At 44.9% G+C, this 27892-nt stretch overlaps 1 protein-coding gene across 1 annotated transcript in view; it reads left to right on the top strand.

Annotated features, from left to right (window-relative positions):
- Window positions 1-6739, top strand: part of LOC120528908 — a 76300-nt gene extending 69561 nt beyond the window's left edge. The window contains exon 8 of the mRNA XM_039752982.1: window positions 5369-6739. Coding sequence (XP_039608916.1) covers window positions 5369-6468 — 1100 coding nt within the window. The 3' untranslated portion in view covers window positions 6469-6739. The remainder of the gene's footprint in view (window positions 1-5368) is intronic.
- The last annotated feature ends 21153 nt before the right edge of the window (window positions 6740-27892 follow it).

The raw sequence follows: 27892 nt of genomic DNA, 5'->3' as shown, positions 1-27892 counted from the left end.
GTTTGGCAAATTCCAGTCTGGCTTTTTTATGATTTGTTTTCAACAATGGTGTCCTCCTTGGTCGTCTCCCATGAAGTCCACTTTGGCTCAAACAACGACGGATGGTGCGATCTGACACTGATGTTCCTTGAGCTTGAAGTTCACCTTGGATCTCTTTAGAAGTTTTTCTGGGCTCTTTTGTTACCATTCGTATTATCCGTCTCTTTGATTTGTCATCAATTATTCTCCTGCGGCCACGTCCAGGGAGGTTGGCTACAGTCCCATGGATCTTAAATTTCTGAATAATATGTGCAACTGTAGTCACAGGAACATCAAGCTGCTTGAGATGGTCTTATAGCCTTTACCTTTGACATGCTTGTCTATAATTTTCTTTCTAATCTCCTGAGACAACTCTTTCCTTCGCTTCCTCTGGTCCATGTTGAGTGTGGTACACACCATGTCACCAAACAACACAGTGACTACCTGGAGCCCTATATAAAGGTCCACTGACTGATTACAAGATTGTAGACACCTGTGATGCTAATTAGTGGACACACCTTAGATTAACATGTCCCTTCGGTCACATTATTTTCAGTCTTTTCTAGGGGTACCATCATTTTTGTCCAGGCCTGTTTCATGAGTTTATTTTTTATTAATTCTGTTGAAGCATGGTTGAAAAGCAATGTCTGACTTTCATTGGTTAAATTTCATAGAATTTTTATTTATTATTACTTTTGTCAGATTAAAGTTATTTCTGTGACCATTTTGAGTTTTCTTTCATTGACTGAAGGGTACCAACAATTTTGTCCACGTGTGTATATCTATATATATATATATATATATATATATATATAAAATCTTCATTTGGATCTTGATCTTTGTTTGAAAGCGAATGAATTAGAAGAAGAAGCACTAGATGGCAGTAGAGAGACAGCTAAAACATTGGCATTGCATTAAGAATCTCCTCCAGGCTTATACTACTGAAGACTGAAGTACGCCAGTCACACCTCAAAACACAGACATTCAAACTAAACAAATTGTTGTGCTTTAAATTAACAAAAGAGATCTTCATTTAGATCTTGATCTTTGTTTGTCCGCGAATTCCACGCATGCGTAGACCACCTTCCAGTTTAGTACGTTGTTGGTACTCACGGATGTCAACAATGTGCCGGAATAACGAAAGGGGTGGTGGACATTGTTACGCTGATTAGCTCCTGAGGCCTGGTTAGAGAATGAGATTGCTGAAGATAAAAGGTACGTGCCTACGTAACATATGAATGAAAGAAAGACAGTGGGTAAGATGAATGACAACGTAACAGCACGTTCGGAAATTATTATTGTTACGTTGTAGCCGGCGAGTGCTGCGCGTCTCACAGTTGTACCGTGGCTTGCTCACATGTCAGTAATATTCCCTATTTATACTTTAAAGAGCCTGGATACCTATGTGTCCCCCTTTTATAACCATTGCTCTGTGTATATTGCCTTACTCTTTGGATTGCCACAAAGCAACCTGCGAGATTGGAGAAAGGTTGAGAAGAGATCGTGAGAGGAAACGATAGCATCGTGAAAACGAGACGGACTGTGAACGGACAGAATCAGAAATGCTTCTACACCACCACATAATTACTTTTTCGGATAGTGATTCAGAGTAGGCCGTTCCTATCGTATCAATGTCCAAGGGTTTTCTTTTGTAATTTTGTTTCTCTTATAAAAAATCATAATGCTGTGCGACGAAGGGCCCAGTTCACGACTGGCAGCCGCGTTTAAACAGGCAGCCGTTCACAGACAACTTTAACACGCGCAACCTAGTTGGGCGCACATGGCTAGTGTATATATGTATATGTAGTGTATATATATCTACCTCTATCTACCTAATATATATATTATCTCTCTCTATCTATCTAATATATATATATACATATATATATATATACAGTGTATATATATATATATATATATATATATATATATATATATATATACAGTATATATATACATATATATACAGTGGTAGCGCTGCTGCCTCGCAGTTAGGAGACCTGGGTTTGCTTCCTGGGTCCTCCCTGCGTGGAGTTTGCATGTTCTCCCCGTGTCTGCGTGGGTTTCCTCCGGGCACTCCGGTTTCCTCCCAAAGTCCAAAGACATGCCAGTTAGGTGGATTGGCAGTTCTAAATTGGCCCTAGGGTGTGTTTGTGTGTGTCCTGCAGTGGGTTGGCACCCTGCCCGGGATTGGCTCCAGCAGACCCCCGTGACCCTGTGTTCGGATTCAGCGGGTTGGGAAATGGATGGATGGATGGATATATATATATATATATATATATATATATATATATATATATATATATATATATATATATATATATATATATATATATATATATATATATATATATATATATATATATATGCTGTGTACATATATTCATAGCATCCATAGCCTGAGTCTCGATCTGATTGTATGGGTGGATACCTACCAGGTAACACGTGTGGTTGGTCTGCCAGTCTGCAAACATCTGCCACGGGCCCTCTCAGTTGCGAGAAGCAGATCATAGAATGTTACGTAGTTTACTGTCAAATAATGCAAAGACTACGTGACGTGTTTTGCCCTTATTTGGGTTAATCAGGCGTACACACTCACTGCACCCCTCGCGGTGATCGAACCTCGACCGTCAGCATCAGAGACGAAGTCTCTTTTTATTCTTCGCCACGGCGTGTGGTTCGTTTATTTGATGGCCTGGATACTTCTAGTCCATGTAAGGGCACCCGCAGCCTTAAAATAAAACAAAACTGGACTCTGTTTCTGCCCAGGTCATAAATACAACTCTTCATAAAAAAAATCTCAGGAGCCATTTGTGGTCCTCAGGAGCCTAACCCTCTCCTTAACATCGACCAGCTGCTCAGCCACCAAGCACCTCTTAGTCTGGCGTGCCTCCTCGCACCACCTCACCCTACCTCACCCTTCTTCTCAAATCTCTCCAAATAATCACGCACCCCAATCCCCCCTTTGCGGCCACAACTGTACTTATAAAGGCTTCTCAATTCCCAGGGTCCTCTCGCCTAAACATAAGGAGATACCATTTCGGGCCTGCTGGGGAAATCCTACACTTCAAGTAAAAATCAAAATATCAGATAATAAAACTCTAAACAACAAAACCATTTATTCCTAACCTCAAGGTTACTAGGATACAAATGGAAACGCTGTGGTACACGTACACTACTAATGCAACATGGACTCCCCCTATAGCTGTATTTTGACCTTCCTTGGCACCCATGACTGCGTTTAACTTCGTCTCCACCTTTAAAATACTGGTCGGTAAATGTGGAATGTTACGGCGGAACATCCGCAATTAAAAAAATAAATTAAAGAAACAACCTGATGGTAAGTCTATAAACCTTGTTGAAGTACTTTTTTTTTTTTCTCGTTGTAAACTCGCTGGCATATTGCTCATTGCGGTTCACACCTAAAGCTTATTGAGAATCTTGCCACAGTATCTGTCTGTACTATACTGTATTAGCGTCACGGTGAGGCCATAGCTTTACAGTGGACTCTAAGCTATCAACAGCCTGACAATAATAATCCATCCATCCATCCATTTTCTAACCCGCTGAATCCGAATACAGGGTCACGGTGGTCTGCTGGAGCCAATCCCAGCCAACACAGGGCACAAGGCAGGAACCAATCCTGGGCAGGGTGCCAACCCACTTGACAATAATAATAATAATTAATAATGATAATACATTTTATTTAATAGGCGCCTTAACACTCAAGGTCACCTTACAATAATATTAAACAACATTAATAAAATATAAAAAACAAAGAGGACGATAAAATCAAATAGCAATAAAGTACAGAGGTAGTTGCAAACACACAAAGATAATGGGCAGTAACCATGGTAAACACATAATTGGTATGCCAGTTTGAAAAGATACGTTTTGAGGGCAGTTTTAAAATGTGCTATTGAGTCGAGTTGACGGATATGAGGGGGGGAAAGAGAATTCCACACATGAGGGGCACAATGACAGCATGCTCGAGCACCCATAGAACAGAGTGTGACGTGTGGTACGGAAAGTTGAGCTGCCGATGAGGGTCTGAAGGACTGGTGGAGATCAGTGAGGTAAGGCAGAGCGAGCTTTAAATGTTAAGAGCGGTATTTAGTACTGTAATTGGTAGTCAACAGGGAGCCAGTGATCCTGAGAGAGAATAGGTGGGATATGTTTAGTGGATTTATAGCAGATTATCCTGGCAGCAGAATTTTGAAGAAGTTGTAAGCGATGGATACGTTTTTGTGTGATGCCAGATAGAATCTTCTTCATCATCTTCTTCTTTCGGCAGCTTCCGTTAGGGGTCACCACAGCAGATCATCTTCTTCCATATCTTCCTGTCCTCGTCATCTTGTTCTGTCACCCCCATCATCTGCATGTCCTCTCTCACCACATCCATAAACCTTCTCTTAGGCCTTCCTCTTCTCCTCTTGCCTGGCAGCTCTATCCTTGGCACCCTTCACTCAATATACCCATCATCTCTCCTCTCCACATGTCCAAACCAAAACAATCTCGCCTCTCTGACGTTGTCTCCCAACCGTTCCACCTGAGCTGACCCTCTAATGTCCTCATTTCTAATCCTGCCCATCCTCGTCACACCCAATGCAAATCTTAACATCTTTAGCTCTGCCACCTCCAGCTCCGTCTCCTGTGCCACCGTCTCCATCCCATATACCATAGCTGGTCTCACTACCGTCCTGTAGACCTTCCCTTAACATTATAACATTAGTGTTATACATTACAAAATAAAGACATATGAAATATTTATCAGCTTATTTGCAAACTTTCACACCACAACACTGACGTAACATACAGCTACAGAATATGTGGGGAAGGCTAAATGATTCAGGATGCCATGATACCATGATATTGTCCGAGTAAAGATGAGGAGGCACAACTCGATAGTAACCGCAGGTACAACAAAAAAAAAGCAAGGTGTAGGGGGAGCCAGGGAAAATAACAGAGAGTCACGACTTAAACTTGAGTGTCGCTGAATCTCCATGAAAGTCTCCCTTCTTCAGCCCCACTTGCCAAATTCCATTCTAATCCATCCAACCATTTTCTTAAGCTGGGGTGTCGGGCAGCTTCTGAAGACCACAAGCTGTAAACGAATGCCAGCCCACACTTAGACCGAGTGGTGATTTAACACAGCAGACACACCTGTGGGGGTATGAGAGGAGGATGGAGAAATTGGTCAGAATACCAAAAGAACATGAAGAGTCCAAACACGCAGTGGATAGAGTAGGAATGGAGCTGAGGTGTGGCGCACCAACATCACTCAATGTTTAATCTGTCTGTTTTCATTATCTTAAAATGTCATTTAACTAAATTCTTTGTTTCACTGCAGATTTCCTGGAGAATGGTAGCTCCTTCCCATCTTCATTTTCTCAGATTTCTCTTCCGTACCGACTGGAACAGAACCAGAACAATCCGAATATGAAGAAATCAACAAGAGGATCAGAGCATTTGACAGCAGCCTCTCTGGTGTGCGGTTCTCTGACTGCTGGGACACAAACAGGGACAGGACCCATTAACAGTGACCATCAAGTGCATCACGCAGATCAAAAGGCCTCATGTGTTGGTCGTGAGCGTGGAAAAATGTTCAAAACCAAATCTGACTGTTCGGGCTACAAGTCGAATCACACAAAAGTGAAAACATATTGTTGTTCGGAATGTGGCAAAGTATTCTTTTGCAGTAGCCATCTTGTAAACCACACACGAACTCATACTGGAGAGAAGCCCTTTAGCTGCTTTGAGTGTGGCAAGCGATTTGCTGACATCAGCACTCTTCAGAAGCACATACACATTCATACAGGAGAGAAGCCATTTTGCTGTTCTGAGTGCGGCAAAAGATTCTGTTACAAAGGGCAACTGCAGAGACATGCAAGAATTCATACCGGAGAAAAGCCGTATCGGTGTTCCGAGTGTGGTAAAGCGTTCTCTGATGTTAGCTCTCTTCACAAGCACACGCGGATTCATACAGGAGAGAAGCCGTATTCTTGTTCTGAATGTGGCAAAAGATTTATCTGCAATGGCAGCCTTCAACGGCATGTGAGAGTCCACACAGGGGAGAAGCCATATTGCTGTTCTGAATGTGGCAAAAGATTCTCCAACACCAGCGGTCTTTGGCAGCACACACGAATTCACACTGGAGAGAAGCCCTATGGCTGTCCTGCATGTGGCAAAAGATTCAGTTACAGTAGCGCTCTTCGTAAGCACACACAAATTCATACTGGGGAGAAGCCATATGGCTGCTCTGAATGCGGCAAGAGGTTTCTTTATAAATCCATTCTTCAGAACCACATAAGAATTCACACAGACAAGAAGCCATATTGCTGTTATGAATGTGGGAAACATTTCTTCAGTGAAAGAGGTCTTCACAATCATTCAAAAATTCATAGTTCAAAGGAACCTATTGCTGATGTTGAGGTTCTCACTTATGATTAATTTTCATAGGCACTTCAGACAACGATAAGGCTTCTCTGCACTGCAGATTGTGGAGTGTGGTAATCGATTCTCAAACGGCAGCGGACTTCATTAACTGTAAAGTAGTTCATACTTGTGAGTAACTTCCGAGCTGTTTTGATTGTGGAAAGAGTTTCTCACACTGCAGGTTTCTTTATGGCCACACATTGGAGCTCTATGAGGGACTATACTAGAATTATAGAAGCCAATGTAATAGAATAAAGAAAGCAGTGATGCAAAAAAAAAAAAAAAACCACGATGAATCAAGAGTCACTCCTGTCCTGAAAGTAAGCAAACCAAGTCACTGCTGAGAATTAACTGCAAGAGAAGCCCTGAACTTGCAAGACGGAGGGGTGTATAAGACTCAATCCGGAAAGGTTCATGTTAAAGTCACATGTGGTTTTGCTTAAATGGAGTAAAATGTAAATGTTCTGTAGATACACAGATAATCAAAGACTTCCGTTTCCTGGTTAGTGGACATTCCAGACACTCGTCCCCTATCTCTGCTATAACAGCAAATGATCTCAGATACAAACACAGCCTGTTAGATGAGATGGTTTGCTTATAAATAGATAGATAGATATGAATGGCACTATAGATAGATAGATAGATAGATAGATAGATAGATAGATAGATATGAAAGGTGCTATATGATAGTTAGATACTTTATTAATCCCAAGGGGAAATTCCAATACTCCAGCAGCAGTAAACTGATAAAGAACAATATTAAATTAAAGAGTGATAACAATGCAGGTATAACAGACAATAACTTTGTATAATGTTAATGTTTACCAGGGGGTGGAATTGAAGAGTCGCATAGTGTGGGGTCTCCTCAGTCTGTCAATGGAGCAGGACGGTGACAGCAGTCTGTCGCTGAAGCTGCTCCTCTGTCTGGAGATGATCCTGTTCAGTGGATTCTCCATGATTGACAGGAGTTTGCTCAGCGCCCGTCGCTCTGCCACGGATGTCAAACTGTCCAGCTCCGTGCCCACAATAGAGCCTGCCTTCCTCACCAGTTTGTTCAGGCGTGAGGCGTCCCTCTTCTTTATGCACATCACCACGTAGAAGAGGGCGCTCTGAAATGGATGGTCCGAGAGGCATATAGCTTTCTGACTGCATGATATTTAAATGATCAAAGTAACTGTCTGTGAATACAGGAATACGGTAACTGTAAGAGATGTTATATTTGTATGCCCTAAACTGAAACGTCTCTTACAAGAATGTCTTTTCTTAACTGTTTCTGGTTTGACTTTCAATAAACCTTTTAAACAAAGGCACATGGACTTTTTATTTTCTTGTTATGTTATACCCAATGCTCAGAACTTTCCAGTAGCTGCAGAATTTTGGAAAACCTCAACAATTGCAACTTCATTTGCAAGTGAGAATTAATTATATATATATATATATATATATATATATATATATATATATATATATATATATATATATATATATATATATATATATATATATATGTATGTATATACAGTGTATGTATATATATATATATATATATATATATATATATATATATATATATATATATATATACACACTCACCTAAAGGATTATTAGGACCACCATACTACTCCGTGTTTGACCCCCTTTCCTTCAGAACTGCCTTAATTCTACGTGGCATTGATTCAACAAGGTGCTCAAAGCATTCTTTACAAATGTTGGCCCATATTGATAGGATAGCATCTTGCAGTTGATGGAGATTTGTGGGATGGACATCCAGGGCACGAAGCTCCCGTTCCACCACATCCCAAAGATGCTCTATTGGGTTGAGATCTGGTGACTGTGGGGCCATTTTAGTACAGTGAACTCATTGTCATGTTCAAGAAACCAATTTGAAATGATTCGCTTTGTGACATGGTGCATTATCCTGCTGGAAGTAGCCATCAGAGGATGGGTACATGGTGGTCATGAAGGGATGGACATGGTCAGAAACAATGCTCAGGTAGCCCGTGGCATTTAAACGATGCCCAATTGGCACTAAGGGGCCTAAAGTGTGCCAAGAAAACATCCCCCACACCATTATACCACCAGCACCAGCCTGCACAGTGGTAAGAAGGCATGATGGATCCATGTTCTCATTCTGTTTACGCCACATTCTGACTCGAGAAATCGAGACTCATCAGACCAGGCAACATTTTTCCAGTCTTCAACTGTCCAATTTTGGTGAGCTCGTGCAAATTGTAGCCCCTTTTCCTATTTGTAGTGGAGATGAGTGGTACCCGGTGGGGTCTTCTGCTGTTGTAGCCCATCCGCCTCAAGGTTGTGCGTGTTGTGGCTTCACAAATGCTTTGCTGCATACCTCGGTTGTAATGAGTGGTGATTTCAGTCAAAGTTGCTCTTCTATCAGCTTGAATCAGTCGGCCCATTCATTCTCCTCTGACCACTAGCATCAACAAGGCATTTTCGCCCACAGGACTGCCGCATACTGGATGTTTTTCCCTTTTCACACCATTCTTTGTAAACCCTAGAAATGGTTGTGCGTGAAAATCCCAGTAACTGAGCAGATTGTGAAATACTCAGACTGGCCCGTCTGGCACCAACAACCATGCCACGCTCCAAATTGCTTAAATCTCCTTTCTTTGCCATTCTGACATTCAGTTTGGAGTTCAGGAGATTGTCTTTACCAGGACCACACCCCTAAATGCACAACTGCCATGTGATTGGTTGATTAGATAATGGCATTAATGAGAAATTGAACGGGTGTTCCTAATAATCCTTTAGGTGAGTGTTTGTCCGCCATACAAACCTGCACCGGGCGCCTGATCGCCACCAAACTAGGGACGGGGCTCCTTTGTGGCCAGGAGGAGGTCATGGGGTATGTTTGGTTGGAAAAAATGTTCGTGGTGAAGGGCAGGGCACCTTTTTCACCGACACAATGTTCGCCACACGTCCCCGTACTTAAGGTGGCCGGACTTTGCATAAGACGTTCATGGCGGCGCCATCCAGCGGCACGTTTGGTCCCTGTCCATCGCTCTATACCCACGTTTCTTTAAATTGCCAAGAGATGGCGGAAGTGTCCAAGTATGAGAAGGCCAACTGGTTTGATCGGGTGAAGGGGAACTGCCATATGGATGTAAAACGTGAACAACCCAGTTACGCGTGACCGGCTGACACACCCGCATTTCCGCACGTCCCACTCCCACACGCACTGACAGGGCTGTATTTCATTCACCAATGTCCGTTAACTGGCAGCATGTTAGAACACAGACTCTTCTTAAAAAGACAGCATCCTTCCCCCACCATTTTCCTCACACGCACCAGCAGCTGTACGTCACTTCTCTCAGTAGTTACCATCGCCAACATCCGTTATTTTAGCTCCCAAGAATGAAAGTGTGAACAAAATAAATATTGACATCCACCAGATGATTCCAGGCAGCCCTAGAAATTACAAATCTATCGACACTGTCCCAGACCCGGCTCAAGCTGTGTTGTTTCCAACAGAGTTTCTGAATTCTTTGAAACCCCAGCACCAGTTCCCCCGCACGATTTCTGCCTTAAAGCTGGAGTGCCTATCATGCTACTTCGAGGCGGAGGGGGAAAAAGCAGAAGGCAAGGAGCGCGGCTATCTGTACACTTAAAGAAGATTTCATGATCAGACTTCACCCAGGGATGTCTGCTCTCTGTGGGTGGCCACCCCGAAGTTGAAACAGTGAGACGAATGCCCGGGAAGAGCCCAGGGGTTTGTGGGAAATGGACCTGAGGAGCTGCTCCCTTTGGTGAGTCGGACTCGTGTTTTAAATTCTGAGGACTGTGTTTTTGTTTTTTCCCCTTCATCACGCAGCAAGAACTGTACTACAGGATTCTTCGCCGTTTCACACACTATGTGTGTTTTAAACCGGGGATGAAGGTTTGGCCACTGGGAGCAGGGAGGCTGGGGAGGAAAAAGGGATCATGAATGAGCACTCAGTCCCCGGGCATGTAAATGTGTCAACGTTGGATTACAATACACTTAAACCAGACTGATTTCCATTTTCAAGTATTAAGGGGGCGGCTATCGGAGAGAAGAGGGGCCGAGGACCGAATATTTTAATGCTGTTATATCCTTCAGACATCGTCCACTTCCCTCTCGGGTGGTGAAGTGTAGTGATCGCGTCCCGTATCGGGCGATTATTACACCAAGTCGAGTCAAGTCAGGTTGGGCAGCAGGCACTGGTACAGCAGTACACGATGAAACAGCTCGGGAACTTGGTTGGCAACCCCCTCAGGCAGACACGCGGTCCAGTCCCACCCTTCGGAAATGACCCTCTATCTGTCGCCGCCAGCTGTTATGTGGGCGCCCCCCTTGGCCTGGTCCAGCCACTCGGGTCTCCAACAATGAGGATCTTATGAGCTGGATCACCCTCGGGTAATCGAGCCACATGGCCGTGGTGCCGTAACTGACGCGCCCTCACAAGGCAGGTCATGTTCCTCATTCGGGACTCTGTGAGCAATGCAAAGTCGAACCAGTGGGACCCAAGGATTCTCTGAAGAGACACACATGAAGGAGTCCAGTCTTCATCTCAGGTCACTGGATAGCGTCCATGTCTCACAAACATCTAAAGACTTGGACCTTCATCCTTTTTACAGATATCAGGCCCTTTCCAGTGACCTCATGACCCCCCCCATGCTCTCCCAATCCATCTACTGACTTCATATGAAGAGTCACCAGAGTCATGAATGTCACTGCCGAGGTAAGTTAACCTCTCGATGAGGTTGACACTCTCAACACAGACAGGCACACTGCTGGTGGCCGTGCCCAAGAGGTTATTAAAGGCCTGGCTCTTTGGTTTTTATCAGGACCCTCACAAGCCCAGACACTCAGACTCCTCACTCAGTCTCTCGAGACCCCCGATCAGAGCCTCCATTGAAGATCACAGCATCGTCAGCGAAGTCAAGACCAGTGAATCTCTCTTCCCCAACAGATGCTCCACAGCCGCTGGACCCCATGACCCTGCCCAACACCCAGTCCATGCCAGCATTGAACAGAGTAAGAGAAACAAAACACCACTGACGGACCCCAAAATCAACTGAGAGGGTCTGCCTCTACTCTGCACAGCACTCACAGTGCCAGTGGACAGGCCGGCCATGATATCCAGCAACCTCGAGGGGATCCCGCAAACCCTCAGGATGTCCGACAGGGCAGCTCGATCAACTGAGTCGACAAAGGCTGCAAAGAAACTCTGCCAATATTCACGTTGCACTCCATGAGAACCCTCAGTGCCAGGATGTGGTCGATGGCAGAAGTCTTAGGCGTAAAACCAGACTGTTCCGGTCGCTGGTAGGTGAGCAAGTGATCATGGATCCTATAGCTAGGACCTTACCCGGCACCTAGAGCAGAGTTATCCTCTTGTAGTTGCTGCAATGCAGGTGATCACCCTTCCCTTTCTAGATAGGGATGACAGTTGGTTGGGATGATGCCAGTCTCCCAAATGGAAGCAAAGATAGGACAGCCCTACCACCTGCCTGGAGAAGTTCACCCTGGATACCACAGACCCCTGCAGCCGGTATCCTTCAATAAGGGCGCGTAAATAAAGGCGAGCTTCAAAAGGGCGACCTCAATTGGGCGCAGCGAATAAAGGCAAACGAAACAAATATATTACAAATTTATTAGATTATTAGATTAGCTATTTGAACTAAAGTGTCTACGAACGCCTTTATTCGCCGCGTTCAATTGAGGTTGCCCTTTTGAAGCTCGCCTTTTTGTGTGCGCCCTTATGGAATGCTTCCCTGCTGCCTTTCCCCCCCTCAGCTGGTTCACCTCCTGTGCCATCTCAGTGAGATTGGGTGGTTGGAGGATCAGCCTTAAGAACCGCAGACCCAGAGATATCCAACATCCTAGCCGGAGGATCAGCTTTGAACAACTGTTCAGATTAGCCAGCCCAGCGGGTCACAACTGCAGTGTCATCTGTAAGGACCGTCCCATCAGCCGCCCTGACTGCGACTCTCCGAGGAATAGATGCTTTGATTCCTCTGTAAGCAGGACGTGTGTCACTAGACCAGAGATGGTGTGTCACCTGCTCACAGATTCTTCTAACAAACATCTCCTTATTTGCCCTCAGAGCCCTCGCAGCCGTCCTCCTCAGTTCCCGGTACAGACCAGAGTTGCCATTGAGCCGTACTCTGCGACTCCTCTCGATGATATCCAGGGTGACCTGCGAGATGAAACACCTCCTTCTGCGAACACCGGTAACACCAACACAGCCCTCAGCAACCTTCAGGGTCTTGCCACGAAGGGTCTCCCACATCACATTAGGATCGGCAGGTCGTACCCAAAGTTCCTCACACAAACTGCGTGCAAGCCCGTTAGAAACAGCCTGGTCTTAGAGTCTGGCCAAGTCCAGCCTCATTTTACTACCAGGTGGTAACCTACTGGACCTAAGCTCGATCCTAAGAGTGGCAACAACAAGTCTGTGGTCAGAATCCACAAACTGGGTACTTCTGTAGACCCTGCAGTTTTGCAAGAGCCTCCAGCATCTGCCCACGTGGATTGTTACACCCTGTCCTCCAAAGTCAACCACCTTGTAGTACAAGCTGATGTTGTAGTTCGTTCCACTTTCCGTTTGGTTTCTACTCCTCCCATCACGTCTGCTTTCACTTTCTGCATCTCTTGTGTCAGACAACCCAGCGTCCCTGGTGCTACTCATGATCCACAAGGGAAACATGGTCACCATTACAGTTGGTACTTGTGTAATGCATGGACGGCTAGTACCCTTTTCTATCATCGTGACGCAAATCGGATTTTCGTTTTTAACATTAGGCACCCAAAGGGGACATTAACATTAGGGACCTACAGTGGGATGCAAAAGTTTGGGCAACCTTGTTAATAGTCATTATTTTCCTGTATAAATCGTTGGTTGTTACGATAAAAAATGTCAGTTAAATATATCATATAGAAGACACACACAGTGATATTGGAGAAGTGAAATGAAGTTTATTGGATTTACAGAAAGTGTGCAATAATTGTTCAAACAAAACCAGGCAGGTGCATAAATTTGGGCACCACAAAAAAGAAATGAAATCAATATTTAGTAGATCCGCCTTTTGTAGAAATTCCAGCCTCTAAACGCTTCCTGTAGGTTCCAATGAGAGTCTGGATTGTGGTTGAAGGTATTTTGGACCATTCCTCTTTACAAAACATCTCTAGTTCATTCAGGTTTGATGGCTTCCGAGCATGGACAGCTCTCTTTAACTCACACCACAGATTTTCAATTCTATTCAGGTCTGGGGACTGAGATGGCCATTCCAGAACGTTGTACTTGTTCCTCTGCATGAATGCCTTAGTGGATTTTGAGCAGTGTTTCGGGTCGTTGTCTTGTTGAAAGATCCAGCCCGGCGCACGCAGCTTCAGCTTTGTCACTGATTCCTGGACATTGGTCTCCAGAATCTGCTGATACTGAGTGGAATCCATGCGTCCCTCAACTTTGACAAGATTCCCAGTCCCTGCACTGGCCACACAGCCCCACAGCATGATGGAACCACCACCATATTTGACTGTAGGTAGCAGGTGTTTTTCTTGGAATGCTGTGTTCTTTTTCCTCCATGCATAACGCCCCTTGTTATGCCCAAATAACTCCATTTTAGTTTCATCAGTCCACAGCACCTTATTCCAAAATGAAGCTGGCTTGTCCAAATGTGCTTGAGCAGACCTCAAGCGGCTCTGTTTGTGCTTCCTCTTCATCACTCTCGCATACAGCATCTCCTTGTGTAAAGTGCGCCGAATGGTTGAACGATGCAGTGACTCCATCTGCTGCAAGATGATGTTGTAGGTCTTTGGTGCTGGTCTGTGGGTTGACTCTGACTGTTCTCACCATTCGTCACTTCTGTCTATCCGAAATCTTTCTTGGTCTGCCACTTCGAGCCTTAACTTGAACTGAGCCTGTGGTCTTCCATTTCCTCAATATGTTCCTAACTGTGGAAACAGACAGCTTCAATCTCTGGGACAGCTTTCTGTATCCTTCCCTAAACCATGATGGTGAACAATCTTTGTCTTCAGGTCATTTGAGAGTTGTTTTGTGACCCCCATGTTGCTACTCTTCAGAGAAAATGAAAGGAGGAGGGAAACTTACAATTGCCCCCCTTAAATACTCGGATTCACCTGTGTATGTAGGTCAGGGGTCACTGAGCTTACCAAGCCAATTGGAGTTCCAATAATTAGTTCTAAAAGTTTGGGAATCAAGAAAATGACAACGGTGCCCAAATTTATGCACCTGCCTGATTTTGTTTGAACAATTATTGCACACTTTCTGTAAATCCAATAAACTTCATTTCACTTCTCAAATATCACTGTGTGTGTCTCCTATATGATAGATTTAACTGACATTTTTTATCGTAACAACCAACGATTTATACAGGAAAATAATGACTATTAACAAGGTTGCCCAAGCTTTTGCATCCCACTGTATAGGCAACAATGCTCCACCCCCAGTAGCTTTAAGGTTAGTATTTGTGGTTAAGGTAGGTCAGTCTAATAATTTAAACTCCAAAAATTAAGCAACCAGGGCGCCTCGCCCACGGAGTCCAACACTAGGACATGTAAACGTTAAAATCTCCACTTGCTGCAGGGACATCGAACTGTTGGCCGTAAGTCTGCGCCCCTATTACTTGCCCAGAGAGTTTGGACACGTGATTGCTGTTATTGTTTACATCCCCCCTCAAGCGAACGCGGAGATAATGAGTGACATCATCCATTCCGCAGTTGCTAAGTTACAAACGCAGCACCCTGAGGCACTTGTGCTAATCGCTGGAGACTTTAACCATGTGACGCTGGACAAAACATTACCTGCCTTCTCCCAGTATGTGGATTGTAACACTCGGGGAAACCGGACTATCGACCTACTGCAGGCAAACGTTAAAGACGCATACAGCGCCACCCCGCTGCCTGCGCTTGGGAAAGCAGATCATAACCTGGTTCTGCTTCAGCCTCAATACAAACCAAGAGTGAGGGCGCTACCTACAACCACACGCTCATTCAGGAAGTGGTCCCCTGAGGCAGAGCAGGCTCTGAGAGACTGCTTTGGAACTACAGACTGGGATATATTGCTGGGTCACATAGTGAGAACATTGAAGAGGCTGTTGAATGCACAACTGATTACATCAACTTCTGTATGGACATTGTAGTTCCAGTAAGAACAGTACGCTGCTATGCTAACAACAAGCCATGGATTACAAGTGACATCAAAGGGCCTTTTGAACCAGAAGAAAAGGGCTTTTAAAGGTGGTGATCAGCATGAGCTCAAGCGCGTGCAGAAGGAACTCCGAGTCCAGCTCAGGGTGGTGAAAGAGCAGTACAGGAGAAAGCTGGAGCAGAAGTTGCAGAACAACAGCATGAAGGAAGTGTGGGATGGGATGAAGATTATCACTGGCTGCAGCTCGAGCGGGGAGCCGCCATCGAGACAGGCGTGGAGAGAGCAAACCAAATGAACAACTTCTTTAATAGGTTTGATCACAGTAACCCACTCTCACCTCGGAGTACTGCATCCTCCAACCATCCTTCTGCTGATACCAGCATAGGTGAGACATCCCCACCCACAATTACAGCAGCCCAGGTGAGCAGAGAGCTGAAGAGTTTGTGCCAGCAAAGCAGCGGGTCCAGATGGTGTATCGCCACGATTGCTGAAGGCCTGTGCGTTGGAACTGGGGAGTCCTCTACAGCATATCTTCAACCTGAGCCTGGAACAGGGAGAGTCCCAAGGCTTTGGAAAACATCTTGTATCACCCCTGTCCCAAAGGTATCACGTCCTAGTGAGCTGAATGACTTCCGGCCTGTTGCTCTGACGTCACATCTGATGAAGACCATGGAGCGGCTGCTGCTTCACCACCTGAGGCCACAGGTCCGTCACACCCTCGACCCTCTGCAGTTCGCATACCAGGAGAAGGTGGGAGCGGAGGATGCCATCATCTATATGCTACATCGATCCCTCTCCCACCTGGACAGAGGCAGTGGTGCTGTAAGAATTATGTTTTTGGACTTCTCTAGCGCCTTCAACACCATCCAACCTCTGCTCCTTAGAGATAAGCTGGCTGAGATGGGAGTAGATTCACACCTGGTGGCATGGATTGTGGACTATCTTACAGACAGACCTCAATATGTGCGTCTTGGGAACTGCAGGTCTGACATTGTGTGCAGCAATACAGGGCGCCAGGGGACTGTACTTTCTCGGTCCTGTTCAATCTATATACATCAGACTTCCAATATGACTCGAGTCCTGCCACGTGCAAAAGTTGCTGATGACACTGCTATTGTGGGCTGCATCAGGAGTGGGCAGGAGGAGGAGTACAGAAAGTTAATCAAAGACTTTGTTAAATGGTGCGACTCAAACCACTTACACCTTAACACCAGCAAGACCAAGGAGCTGGTGGTGGATTTTAGGAGGCCCAGGCCCCTCATGGACCCTGTGATCATCAGAGGTGACTGTGTGCAGAGGGTGCAGACCTTAAATATCTGGGAGTGCAGCTGGATGACAAATTGGACTGGACTGCCAATACTGATGCTCTATGTAAGAAAGGTCAGAGCAGACTATACTTTCTGAGAAGGTTGGCATCCTTCAACATCTGCAGTAAGATGCTGCAGATGTTCTACCAGACGGTTGTGGCGAGTGCCCTCTTCTACGCGTGGTGTGCTGGGGTGGCAGCATAAAGATGAAAGACGCCTCACGCCTGGACAAACTTGTTAAGAAGGCAGGCTCTATTGTAGGAGTAAAGTTGGACAGTTTAACATCTGTGGCAGAGCGACGGGCATTAAGCAAACTCCTGTCAATCATGAAGAATGCATCCACTGAACAGTGTCATCTCCAGACAGAGGAGTAGCTTCAGTGACAGACTTTTGTCACTGTCCTGCTCCACTGACAGACTGAGGAGGTCGTTCCTCCCCCACACTATACGACTCTTCAATTCCACCCGGGGGAGTAAATGCTAACATTAATTTTATTTTAATTTTATTTTTATTACTATTTAATTTATTATTGTTTCTTTGTATCAGTATACTGCTGCTGGATTATGTGAATTTCCCTTGGGATTAATAAAGTATCTATCTATCTATCTATCTATCATATAGTGCCTTTCACATGTCTATCTATCTATCTATCTATCTATCTATCTATCTATCTATCTATCTAGAATGGGTAGGATTACATTTAATGGCTGGATTCAGATTTCACTTCTTAGGTTCTCCCCGGTTTTCCTATCCTCCTTTTCCAAATTTCCTTTTCTCCTTTTGCAGCAGTCACAGGACGACAGTATGGGTAACACCTGCTGATCCACAATCCCCTCCACTGGGACAGGCTGTCATTACTTTGCTCTCTGGCCTCCCTTTTCCTAAATTTAGTTTATCTGATGTTTGATATATATATATATATATATATATATATATATATATATATATATATATATATTTTTGGATTTGCGATACTTCATTAACCCCTGAGGGGATATTGCCTTTTTTGCATGATATTTTGGAGATCAGAGGATGAGGGTCAAGATTTGAATGGCGTGTGCTCCCTGGAGAGATGTTCAGGTTAAGGGACTTCCTCAATGGCCTGACAGAGTGGGATCGCTTCTGGCAGTAACGTGTCAATGTATCACCACCATTTTTAGGATAACATTACAGACTCCACATTTCCTCACACTCTGAGCAATTCTGTCTTTCCCCGGATACCTTGTGCCCATCATTGCCTCTAAAGGTCACCCAACCCCTTGCCACATTTCATTCCACCATAACACTCTGTGCCATCTTATTGGAGCATAGGGGTCCACCATGTTTCTGATGTCCAGGCATGTTTCTGTTTTGCTATCAAAACAGGGGTCCCTTGTGCTCTACTTTGTTCGGAGGCTTATGGTGCTGTTAAGACCACCCAGAGACACTCCTAACTTTCTGACTGCTGCTAGGGTGCTGCCTCCTTAATGGTTGTTCGACTTCCACCCACAAACCTTGCAGACATGGTTGAACCATTGAGATTTTAATACACCTGCATAAAAGTGTTGGGCCTCAGAGACCCCATAAAGCAAGCCCACCGCAGTGTCAAGGAAGGGGCAGTAAAACCTGCTGGAGCCATTTTGATAAAACCAAATGAATTTTTTAATGCTCACAGCTGGGCCAGGTTTCTTTTGCACTGGGTTGATCCTGTTTTGGGGAGCAGAGACTCTGAAAGTGGATGAGATGTTTCACTTCATTTGAACCACCAGGTGGCACTGGTGTACAAACTGTAGCCTACAAAAAGCCAGTGGGACGCCCAGGGTCAAAATTTTGGGGCCTAAGATAGTTTATCTTGTTTGTATAGTCCTAAAGAGCAACAATGCAAAATGTGTTCCGGAATTGGTCAAAGGGTGTAGGTTCGCAATAATTGGTCAGAGCCAGCAGGTGGCACTGGTGGGCAAACAATAGCCTTCAAAAAGCCAGTGGGATGCTCAGAGTCAAACTTTGGGGTTCCATCATAATGGATCTTGTCAATAGGGCAGTGGTTCTCAAACTGTGGGGTGGGCCCTCCTAGTGGGGCGTGAAGTAACAAAAAGGGTGGCACGAAGATGTGAAGAAAAGAAAACAAAAATCAAAAATAAATCTATTGAGACCAAAACAAATTAACTTAAGCTACAGAGCATCCGGAAAGTATTCACAGCGCATCACTTTCTCCACATTTTGTTATCTTACAGCCTTATTCCAAAATGGATTCAATTCATTTTTTTCCTCAGAATTCTACACACAACACCCCATAATGACAACGTGAAAAAAGTTTACTTGCGGTTTTTGCAAATTTATTAAAAATAAAAACTGAGAAATCCCATGTCCATAAGTATTCCCAGCCTTTGCTCAATACTTTGTCGATGCCCCTTTGGCAGCAATTCCAGCCTCAAGTCTTTTTGAATATGATGCCACAAGCTTGGCACACCTATCCTTGGCCAGTTTCGCCCATTCCTCTTTGCAGCACCTCTCAAGCTCCATCAGGTTGGATGGGAAGCGTCGGTGCACAGCCATTTTAAGATCTCTCCAGAGATGTTCAATCAGATTCAAGTCTGGGCCACTCAAGGACATTCGCAGAGTTGTCTTGAAGCCACTCCTTTGATATCTTGGCTGTGTGCTTAGGGTCGTTGTCCTGCTGAAAGATGAACCATCGCCCCAGTCTGAGGTCAAGAGCGCTCTGGAGCAGGTTTTCATCCAGGATGTCTCTGTCCATTGCTGCAGTCATCTTTCCCTTTATCCTGACTAGTCTCCCAGTTCCATCCCCAAAGCATGATGCTGCCACCACCATGCTTCACTGTAGGGATGGTATTGGCCTGGTGATGAGCGGTGCCTGGTTTCCTCCAAACGTGACGCCTGGCATTCACACCAAAGAGTTCAATCTTTGTCTCATCAGATCAGAGAATTTTGTTTCTCATGGTCTGAGAGTCCTTCAGGTGCCTTTTGACAAACTCCAGGTGGGCTGCCGTGTGCCTTTTACTAAGGAGTGGCTTCCATCTGACCACTCTACCATACAGGCCTGATTGGTGGATTGCAGCAGAGATGGTTGTCCTTCTTGAAGGTTCTCCTCTCTCCACAGAGGACCTCTGGAGCTCTGACAGAGTGACCATCAGGTTCTTGGTCACCTCCCTGACTAAGGCCCTTCTCCCCCAATCGCTCAGTTTAGATGGCCGTCCAGCTCTAGGAAGAGTCCTGGTGGCTTCAAACTTCTTCCACTTATGGATGATGGAGGCCACTGTGCTCATTGGGACCTTCAAAGCAGCAGACATTTTTCTGTAACCTTTCCCAGATTTGTGACTCAAGACAATCCTGTCTCGGAGGTCTACAGACAATTCCTTTGACTTCATGCTTGGTTTGTGCTCTGACATGAACTGTCAACTGTGGGACCTTCTCTAGACAGGTGTGTGCCTTTCCAAATCATGTCACATCAACTGAATTTACCACAGGTGGACTCCAATGAAGCTGCAGAAACATCTCAAGGATGATCAGGGGAAACAGGATGCACCTGAGCTCGATTTGGAGCTTCATGGCAAAGGCTGTGAATACTTATGGACATGTGCTTTCTCAGTTTTTATATTTTTAATTAATTTGCAAAAATCTCAAGTAAACTTTTTTCACGTTGTCATTATGGGGTGTTTTGTGAGAATTCTGAGGACAAAAATGAATTTAATCCATTTTGGAATAAGGCTGTGACATAACAAACTGTGGAAAAAGTGATGCGCTGTGAATACTTTGCACTCCTATCTATCTATCTATCTATCTATCTATCTATCTATCTATCTATCTATCTATCTATCTATCTATCTATCTATCTATCTATCTATCTATCTATCTATCTATCTATCTATCATATAGTGCCTTTCACATCTATCTATCTATCTATCTATCTATCTATCTATCTATCTATCTATCATATAATGCCTTTCACATCTATCTATCTATCTATTATATAGTGCCTTTCACATCTATCTATCTATCTATCTATCTATCTATCTATCTATCTATCTATCTATCTATCTATCTAATAATCTTCAATGTGATGCTGATTATTTTCTTTTCCTTGTAATTCCTTCCATTGTTTTGCCCGTAGTGAATGTTAAGCTTACTGTTTATTGGATCAGCCCTGATTACACTTTTTATATAACAGGATTATACAGGGTGAGCCCAGATGAAGTAGCAGTCATTGCATGAGGTAGAGGCAGCCAAGTGCGTTGGGGCGTGTGGGGGGTCCTTTCATAGGCGATCCCTTGTAGTTTTCAGTCAGCCGCATGCCTTGGTCCAGTGCGCACAATCGAAGCATTCTTCAAAAACACCAAGTCCATCATCACTCCACAACGCGCCTTCCGAACGCACTTCATGCATTCCTCCTCTCGCTGACGTCCCAAATCACAAAACAATTCTCCAGTGGGTGGCTACATTTAGACAGACGGGTATCAACATTGAACAGCAAACCTCCAGGCCGCCCTCAGACTGTACGGACACCTGAAAACATCCAAAGCTGTAAGGGCATCCATTGTGCAGTCTACTAGACATTTTGCCTCAGGCATTTCCAACAGGAGGATTTTGAGTGAGGACCTTCATTTCCATCCATACAAAATGATGGCAGTGCAGGAACTCGCCGAGAGAGTCTGGGAGAGCCGTAGAGAGTTGTGCACCAACATTCTGCACACCGTTCATCGAGATGCCATCGTCATGTGACATCAGCAACGAGAAACGTTTCCCTTTGAATGTTTGCGTAAAAAAGCAAAACTTTTGCTACTGGGCTCGCAGACTTCATCTCAGACTCCAGCACAGTCAGCGTGTTACAGTTTGGTGCAGAATTTGGCATTTTTTTTGATGAGGGGGGGAGCAATGGTCACCATCACTTCATAATGTCACACTGAAATGCTAGAGGACTGGAAGAATTGGATGTGGTGGACGCCTGGAGCAACGTCTCATACGGCCTGCGCAGAGAGAATCTTGTCTCCCTACGTGGCGATGTTGAGTGGCCTTCACGTTCGCCTTATCTCGCTCCATTTGATTTCTTCTCAAGTCGAACTCAACGACCTCAGAAACCTTGAAGCCCAAAGGACGCCATTCACCGAAAAATCGCAAATAGTCCACCTTGAAATGGCCGAACGAGTCATGCGGGCGTTCAGAAATCGGCTCGAAGAGCGTATCGCAAATGATGGCCACCACCCTTGAAGACATCATTTTTAAATCGCAGTGAAAATAATCGATTTTGTATACCCCTTCTTGGGTCCTCGTTAAATCGATTTTATCTTTTTTTTTTTTGCTTTTAGCATTTTTGTTGAATAAACGTTGGAAATATGGCACTTCTTTTTGGCTCGTCCTCTGTTTAGTCTCCGGTCATTACAAATTTCCCCATTGTACTGAAGCCCGCCATGTTAAATATGTGCTGGCCCTTTGGATATGTGAGCTTTCAGCCTGTTTAATCGCAACAGCTCTTCTCTCTTTACATTTCTCAATTCCCTCAGTCCCTCCTTGTCAATCCCTCTTTTGTTTTGGAGGTTACTGACTTCTTTACTTCAGATTTTGTCCCTCCGCTGTTCCACTGACTGTATGTTTTCATCTGCCCCGTCCATTTCTAAAGCCCCTCACCACTTCGCCCCCACACCTTATGGTTAGCCCCACAGTCGCTGGTCTTGGGCGCCTTACTGTGTAGTTTTTTGTTGTTTTTTTTCCGTTCTTTCTTTCTTATTGAGCTTTTTCTCTGTCCACTGTGGACGGGCTTGTCCTGCACTGCAAATGCAAATGTGGGATTCTGCCCAATAAAACTCCCAGGAAATGCAGAATCATTTCTGACAATCAGCCATGTATAAAACACCAGGCTGAGGAGAGTCACATGGAGTGACCAGGAACATAACAAGGCACCGCAAATCAGCCGGAGGACACCGGTGGGTCATCGCGCCTGTATAATTGGGGTGGGCTCACTTGAATGGTGAGCGGATAATGGAGACCGCATAGTGATTTTAAAACTGGACCGTCCATCTCCGCAGTGGCTTCAGGATTTCCTAGTCGGTGCCCAGTTTTCACTGCTAGTTAACTCCTTTTACATTCCATTTTCATAGCCCTGTTTTTAAGGATTCATTCCTCTGAATGAATTTCTTTCTTCATTAAACAGACATGAGACATGAAACGAGCCGACAGATTGACCCGCTAAACTGGAACATCAAACTCCAACCAACCTCTTAATGAGAAGCCAATTCTTGCTGTTAATTAAAGCCGTCATTGAATATCAGGACTTGTTGCTGCTCTCGTTCTGCCACAACAGACTGCTGAGTTTCTGTTTTTTTCCAAGACCACCATCAAGATGTTTTGGTGACCTGAGCAGACCGATGTGACCGAGACCTTCACCTTTCTTTATTTTCAGGTCAGCTGCTCATTAAGGAGAAAGAAACAACTAAGGCAGGGGTGTCCAACTCCGGTCCTGGTGGGCCGCAGTTTTCACAGCTAATTAACTCCTTTTACATTCCTTTTTAATAGCCCTGTTTTAAAGGATTCAGTTCTCTGATTTGATTCGCTTCTTCATTAAATGGCAGCCAAACAGAAATGAGACGTGAAACGAGCCGACAGATGACCTGCTAAATCAGAACGGCAAACCTCTTAATGAGAAGCCCATTCTCGCTGTTAATTAAAACCGTTACTGAATATCAGGACTTGTTGCTGCTCTCGTTTTGCCACTGCAGACTGCTGAGTGTCTGTTTTTTTCCCAAGACCACCATCAAGATGTTTTGGTGACCTGAGCAGACCGACGTGACCAAGACTTTCACCTTTCTTTATTTTCAGGTGAGCTGGTCACGTGGCGGCTCCTCATTATTGTTTGGCTGCTCATTAAGGAAAAAGAGACAACTAAGGGGGTCTGAGTCCCGTTAGTTAAAACAAGTTAATGGGCAGAAAAAAAAATGGCTCACTACTTAAGAATACAGTTAGAATGAAAAACTGCAGCCACTGCGGCCCACCGGGACAGGAGTTGGAAACCTCTGCACTAAGGGGTCTGAGTCACGTCAAATAAAAAAAAGGCAAAATAAATGAATCAGCAGCACAAAACAGCTCACTTATTAAGAAGGTGGTGAGAATGAAAACCTGCTGCCCCTACGGCCCAACAGCACCGGAGTTGAACACCTTTGAACTGAGGGGCTCTGAGTCACATCAATACAAATGGTGGAAAAACAAGTGAATCAGCAGCACAAAACAGCTCCCTAATTAAGAAGATGGTGAGAATGAAAACCTGCAGCCCCTGCGGCCCACCAGCGCCATAGTTAAACACCGCTGAACTAAGGGGGTCTGAGTCACGTCAATTAAAACTGAGGCAAAACAAGTGAATCAGCAGCAAAAGTGACTCACTGATTAAGAAGATGGTGAGAATGAAAACCTGCAGCCCCTGCGGCCCACCAGTACTAGAGTTGGACCCCTTTGAAGTAAGGGGTACAAGTTATTTCAATTAAAACTGAGGCAAAACAAGTGAATCAGCAGCAAAACAGCTCCCTAATTTAAAAGGTGGTGAGAATGAAAACCTGCAGCCCCTGCGGCCCACCAGCGCCAGAGTTGGACACCTTTGAGCTGAGAGGGTCTGAGTCACGTCAATTAAAACTGAGGCAAAACAAGTGAATCAGCAGCAAAAGTGACTCACTGATTAAGAAGATGGTGAGAATGAAAACCTGCAGCCCCTGCGGCCCACCAGTACTAGAGTTGGACCCCTTTGAAGTAAGGGGTACAAGTTATTTCAATTAAAACTGAGGCAAAACAAGTGAATCAGCAGCACAAAACAGCTCCCTAATTTAAAAGGTGGTGAGAATGAAAATCTGCAGCCCCTGCGGCCCACCAGGACCATAGTTGAACACCGCTGAACTAAGGGGGTCTGAGTCACGCCATATTAACACTGAGGCAAAACAAGTGAATCAGCAGCAAAAGTGACTCACTGATTAAGAAGGTGGTGAGAATGAAAACTTGCAGCCCCTGCAGCCCACCAGGACCATAGTTGGACACCCCCTGTTTAAAGGATAATGTGGGCTTGGACCGAACATCCATTAAATATGCAAATACAACACTCAAAAGACTTGAGGACAGGAAATGGCAGGATCTACATTGACATTAACTGAAGGCAACCGAGGGAGTTCATTTGCGATTTAGCCCAGCCAGAGCAGCAGGGGGCAGCAGAGAGACGTGAAGGGGCAGAGAAGGAAGGTTACTGCATAACCAACAGACCGTTAAGGGTGAGAAGAGGAGAGCGACATGTTGAGTATTCCATGAATAAATAAATCCATACATACATACTGTCACACACGTGCGCGTAGGGGACAGTCCAAAGGCTCGATCAGGCGTGAAAGAACGAAGGACGGTGGGGACTGGAACAAAGCGCTTTTCTCTCCTTCGTTCTGCAGAAAAACAACCAAATAAAGCAGTCCTATCGGTCATCTCATCCTGTCCATACAAAAGACTCCACGTCCAGCTCTCCCCCTGATGACTTCAGTTGCACACCTCCGCTCTGATTTCAGCTCCGGCCACTACGATCAATGCCAGCTCCTCTGCTTTACTGTCTGAATAAAAGAGTCAGGAATGAACTTTATTTCGTCGAATGTTTTTGATTAAGCTTGACTTGGATTTTGAACTGGACCCTACAACCAGTATACGGGGAGGCTCCCTAACACTTAGCCTGATGACCTGTGTTCTTATTTTATCACCATGTGTACATACATAAAGAAAGCAACAGGACAAAGATGGCAACCACTGAAGCAACACTTTATGAATGTTAGGAAAAGAAAATAAACCTTTATAACATACAATTAAGAAGGTGGTGAGAATCGAAACCTGCTGCCCTTGCGGCCCACCAGCACCAAAGTTGGACACCTTTGAACTAAGGGGGTCTGAGTCACGCCATATTAACACTGAGGCAAAACAAGTGAATCAGCAGCACAAAACAGCTCCTTAATTAAGAAGATGGTGAGAATGAAAACCTGCAGCCCCTGCGGCCCACCAGCGCCAGAGTTGGACACCTTTGAACTAAGGGGGTCTGAGTCACGCCATATTAACACTGAGGCAAAGCAAGTGAGTCAGCAGCAGAAAATGACTCACTAATTAAGAAGATGGTGAGAATGAAGACTTGCAGCCCCTGTGGCCCACCATGCAAGAGAAGCAATCTGGGACAAGATGACTCAACCCTGACAATACATTTCACATCGAGGCCTGTTAAAAACGCATCCACGGTGGCTTTTCAAAATGTTGAGGGCTCAGCCAGAGAGAGAGAGAGCAGAACGGAGAGCCGAGGATCACATTCTGGCCAACAGACTATGTTGTGCTCAGAGCACTCCTGGTGCGACATTTTCTTTTATTTTCTGCCTTTTTTCTTAACAACATTTAAAAGCAGAAACAGTCCTGGATGTTTTGCTAGCCATCACTGTGCTGCCTCTCCTTGACAGAGAAAACCTCAAAACTCTCAAGTGCGAGCCAAACGTATTGCGAAGCTCATTGCCCCGCCAATAATAGGGTGGTCTGTAGCATTCAGGCCCCTCCATTAAATCTAAAGCTTTAGGTTGCACGTATGTGACATCGGCGGGAGAATACGGCACGGTCGACGGGGCGAATCTTAGAAGACTTAAGCAAGCCAGCATCGCCACATTCAAAGACGGCTCTTTGGCATGATCTGGTTTTAGCTGGTTTGATCCGTTTTTTTGGAATTAGGGAGTGTTGTTCCAATTGGGGGGCGGCACGGTGGCGCAGTGGGTAGCACAGCTGTCTTGCAGTAAGGAGCCCTGTGTTTCGTTTTCCAAGGTTCTCCCCGTGTCTGCGTGGGTTTCCTCCCACAGTCCAAAGACAGGCAGGTGAGGTGCATTGGTGATCCTAAATTGTGTGCTTGGTGTGTGTGTGTGTGTGCCCTGCGGTGGGCTGGCACCCTGCCTGGGGTTTGTTACCTGTGTTGGCTGCGATTGGCTCCAGCAGACCCCCGTCACCCTGTAGTTAGGATATAGCGGGTTGGATAATGGATGGATGTTCCTATTGGCAGCAGATCAGAGTGCGCTTTCCGTCTTCTCGGAGGTTATCTCGGGCCATTCCAATTCCCTTCGTTTGCTTGTCTTTCAATGGCTTTCCGGATTTTTCCCAAACCAGCCCGCTCCTTGATTGCACTCTTGAATGTTTCAATCTCTCTCGTTTTCCTCGGGCAGTGTAGTTACTTCTTCTGTGCCTCCGCCTAACTCCCTGTTAAACTTTTAATGAACTGTCTTGGTATTGGTTAGCTTCGCCTTTGTTTGTATCTTCTTAGTTTCTGCCCGGATTTTTGACTTTCTTGTTGGCCATTGTAAAGTTCAAGTCCTCGAGTGTCAATATCCAGTACCGTAGTTTGAGTTGTCTTGGACTTTACGACATCTCGGCCCTTCCACATCAGCTTTGATCAACGAAACCTCTCTCGGTAGAGTGTTCATTTTTTCCTTGCTTCGTTTCCACTTGCTGTACCTCAATCCCTTCCTTCCTTAATTTGTTTCCAAACTCTCTTTATTGATGTGTGTGTGTGTGTGTGTGTGTATGTTGGGGGAAGTTGTTTGTTTTTATCATATTTATATTATTTATTTTAACCAAGCTTCTGCAAAATTTTAATTTCCCTTTGGGGACAACCTAAACCTAACCTAACCTAACCTAACCTAACCTAATCAAATCACACACCTTTATTTGGGAATCGCTTACTTAAGTACATTCCATTTCAGAGTAATGAGCCGTTTTCAAGTGTGTTTGTTCATATGTGGGCGTTTATTTCTATTTTTTTATTTTTTAATACATATGTGTCTACTTTTTTAATAAGCGTGGTGCTTTTAAGCAGGGCCGGATTAAGACGAAATTGGGTCTGACGCTGCAGTGCATAAAAGGCCTATTTTGTTCTCGCCATTGGAGCATTTGTATTTGACACTCACCGTACATGCACACTCAGACCCACCAAGGAGCCTTTAATGAACATGAATAATAATA

This window comes from Polypterus senegalus, chromosome 4 (genome assembly GCF_016835505.1).
Source record: "Polypterus senegalus isolate Bchr_013 chromosome 4, ASM1683550v1, whole genome shotgun sequence".
NCBI classification, from domain to species: Eukaryota; Metazoa; Chordata; class Cladistia; order Polypteriformes; family Polypteridae; genus Polypterus; species Polypterus senegalus.
The sequence above is the reverse complement of the archived record's forward strand: the minus strand, read 5'-3'. Positions and strand labels throughout refer to the sequence as shown.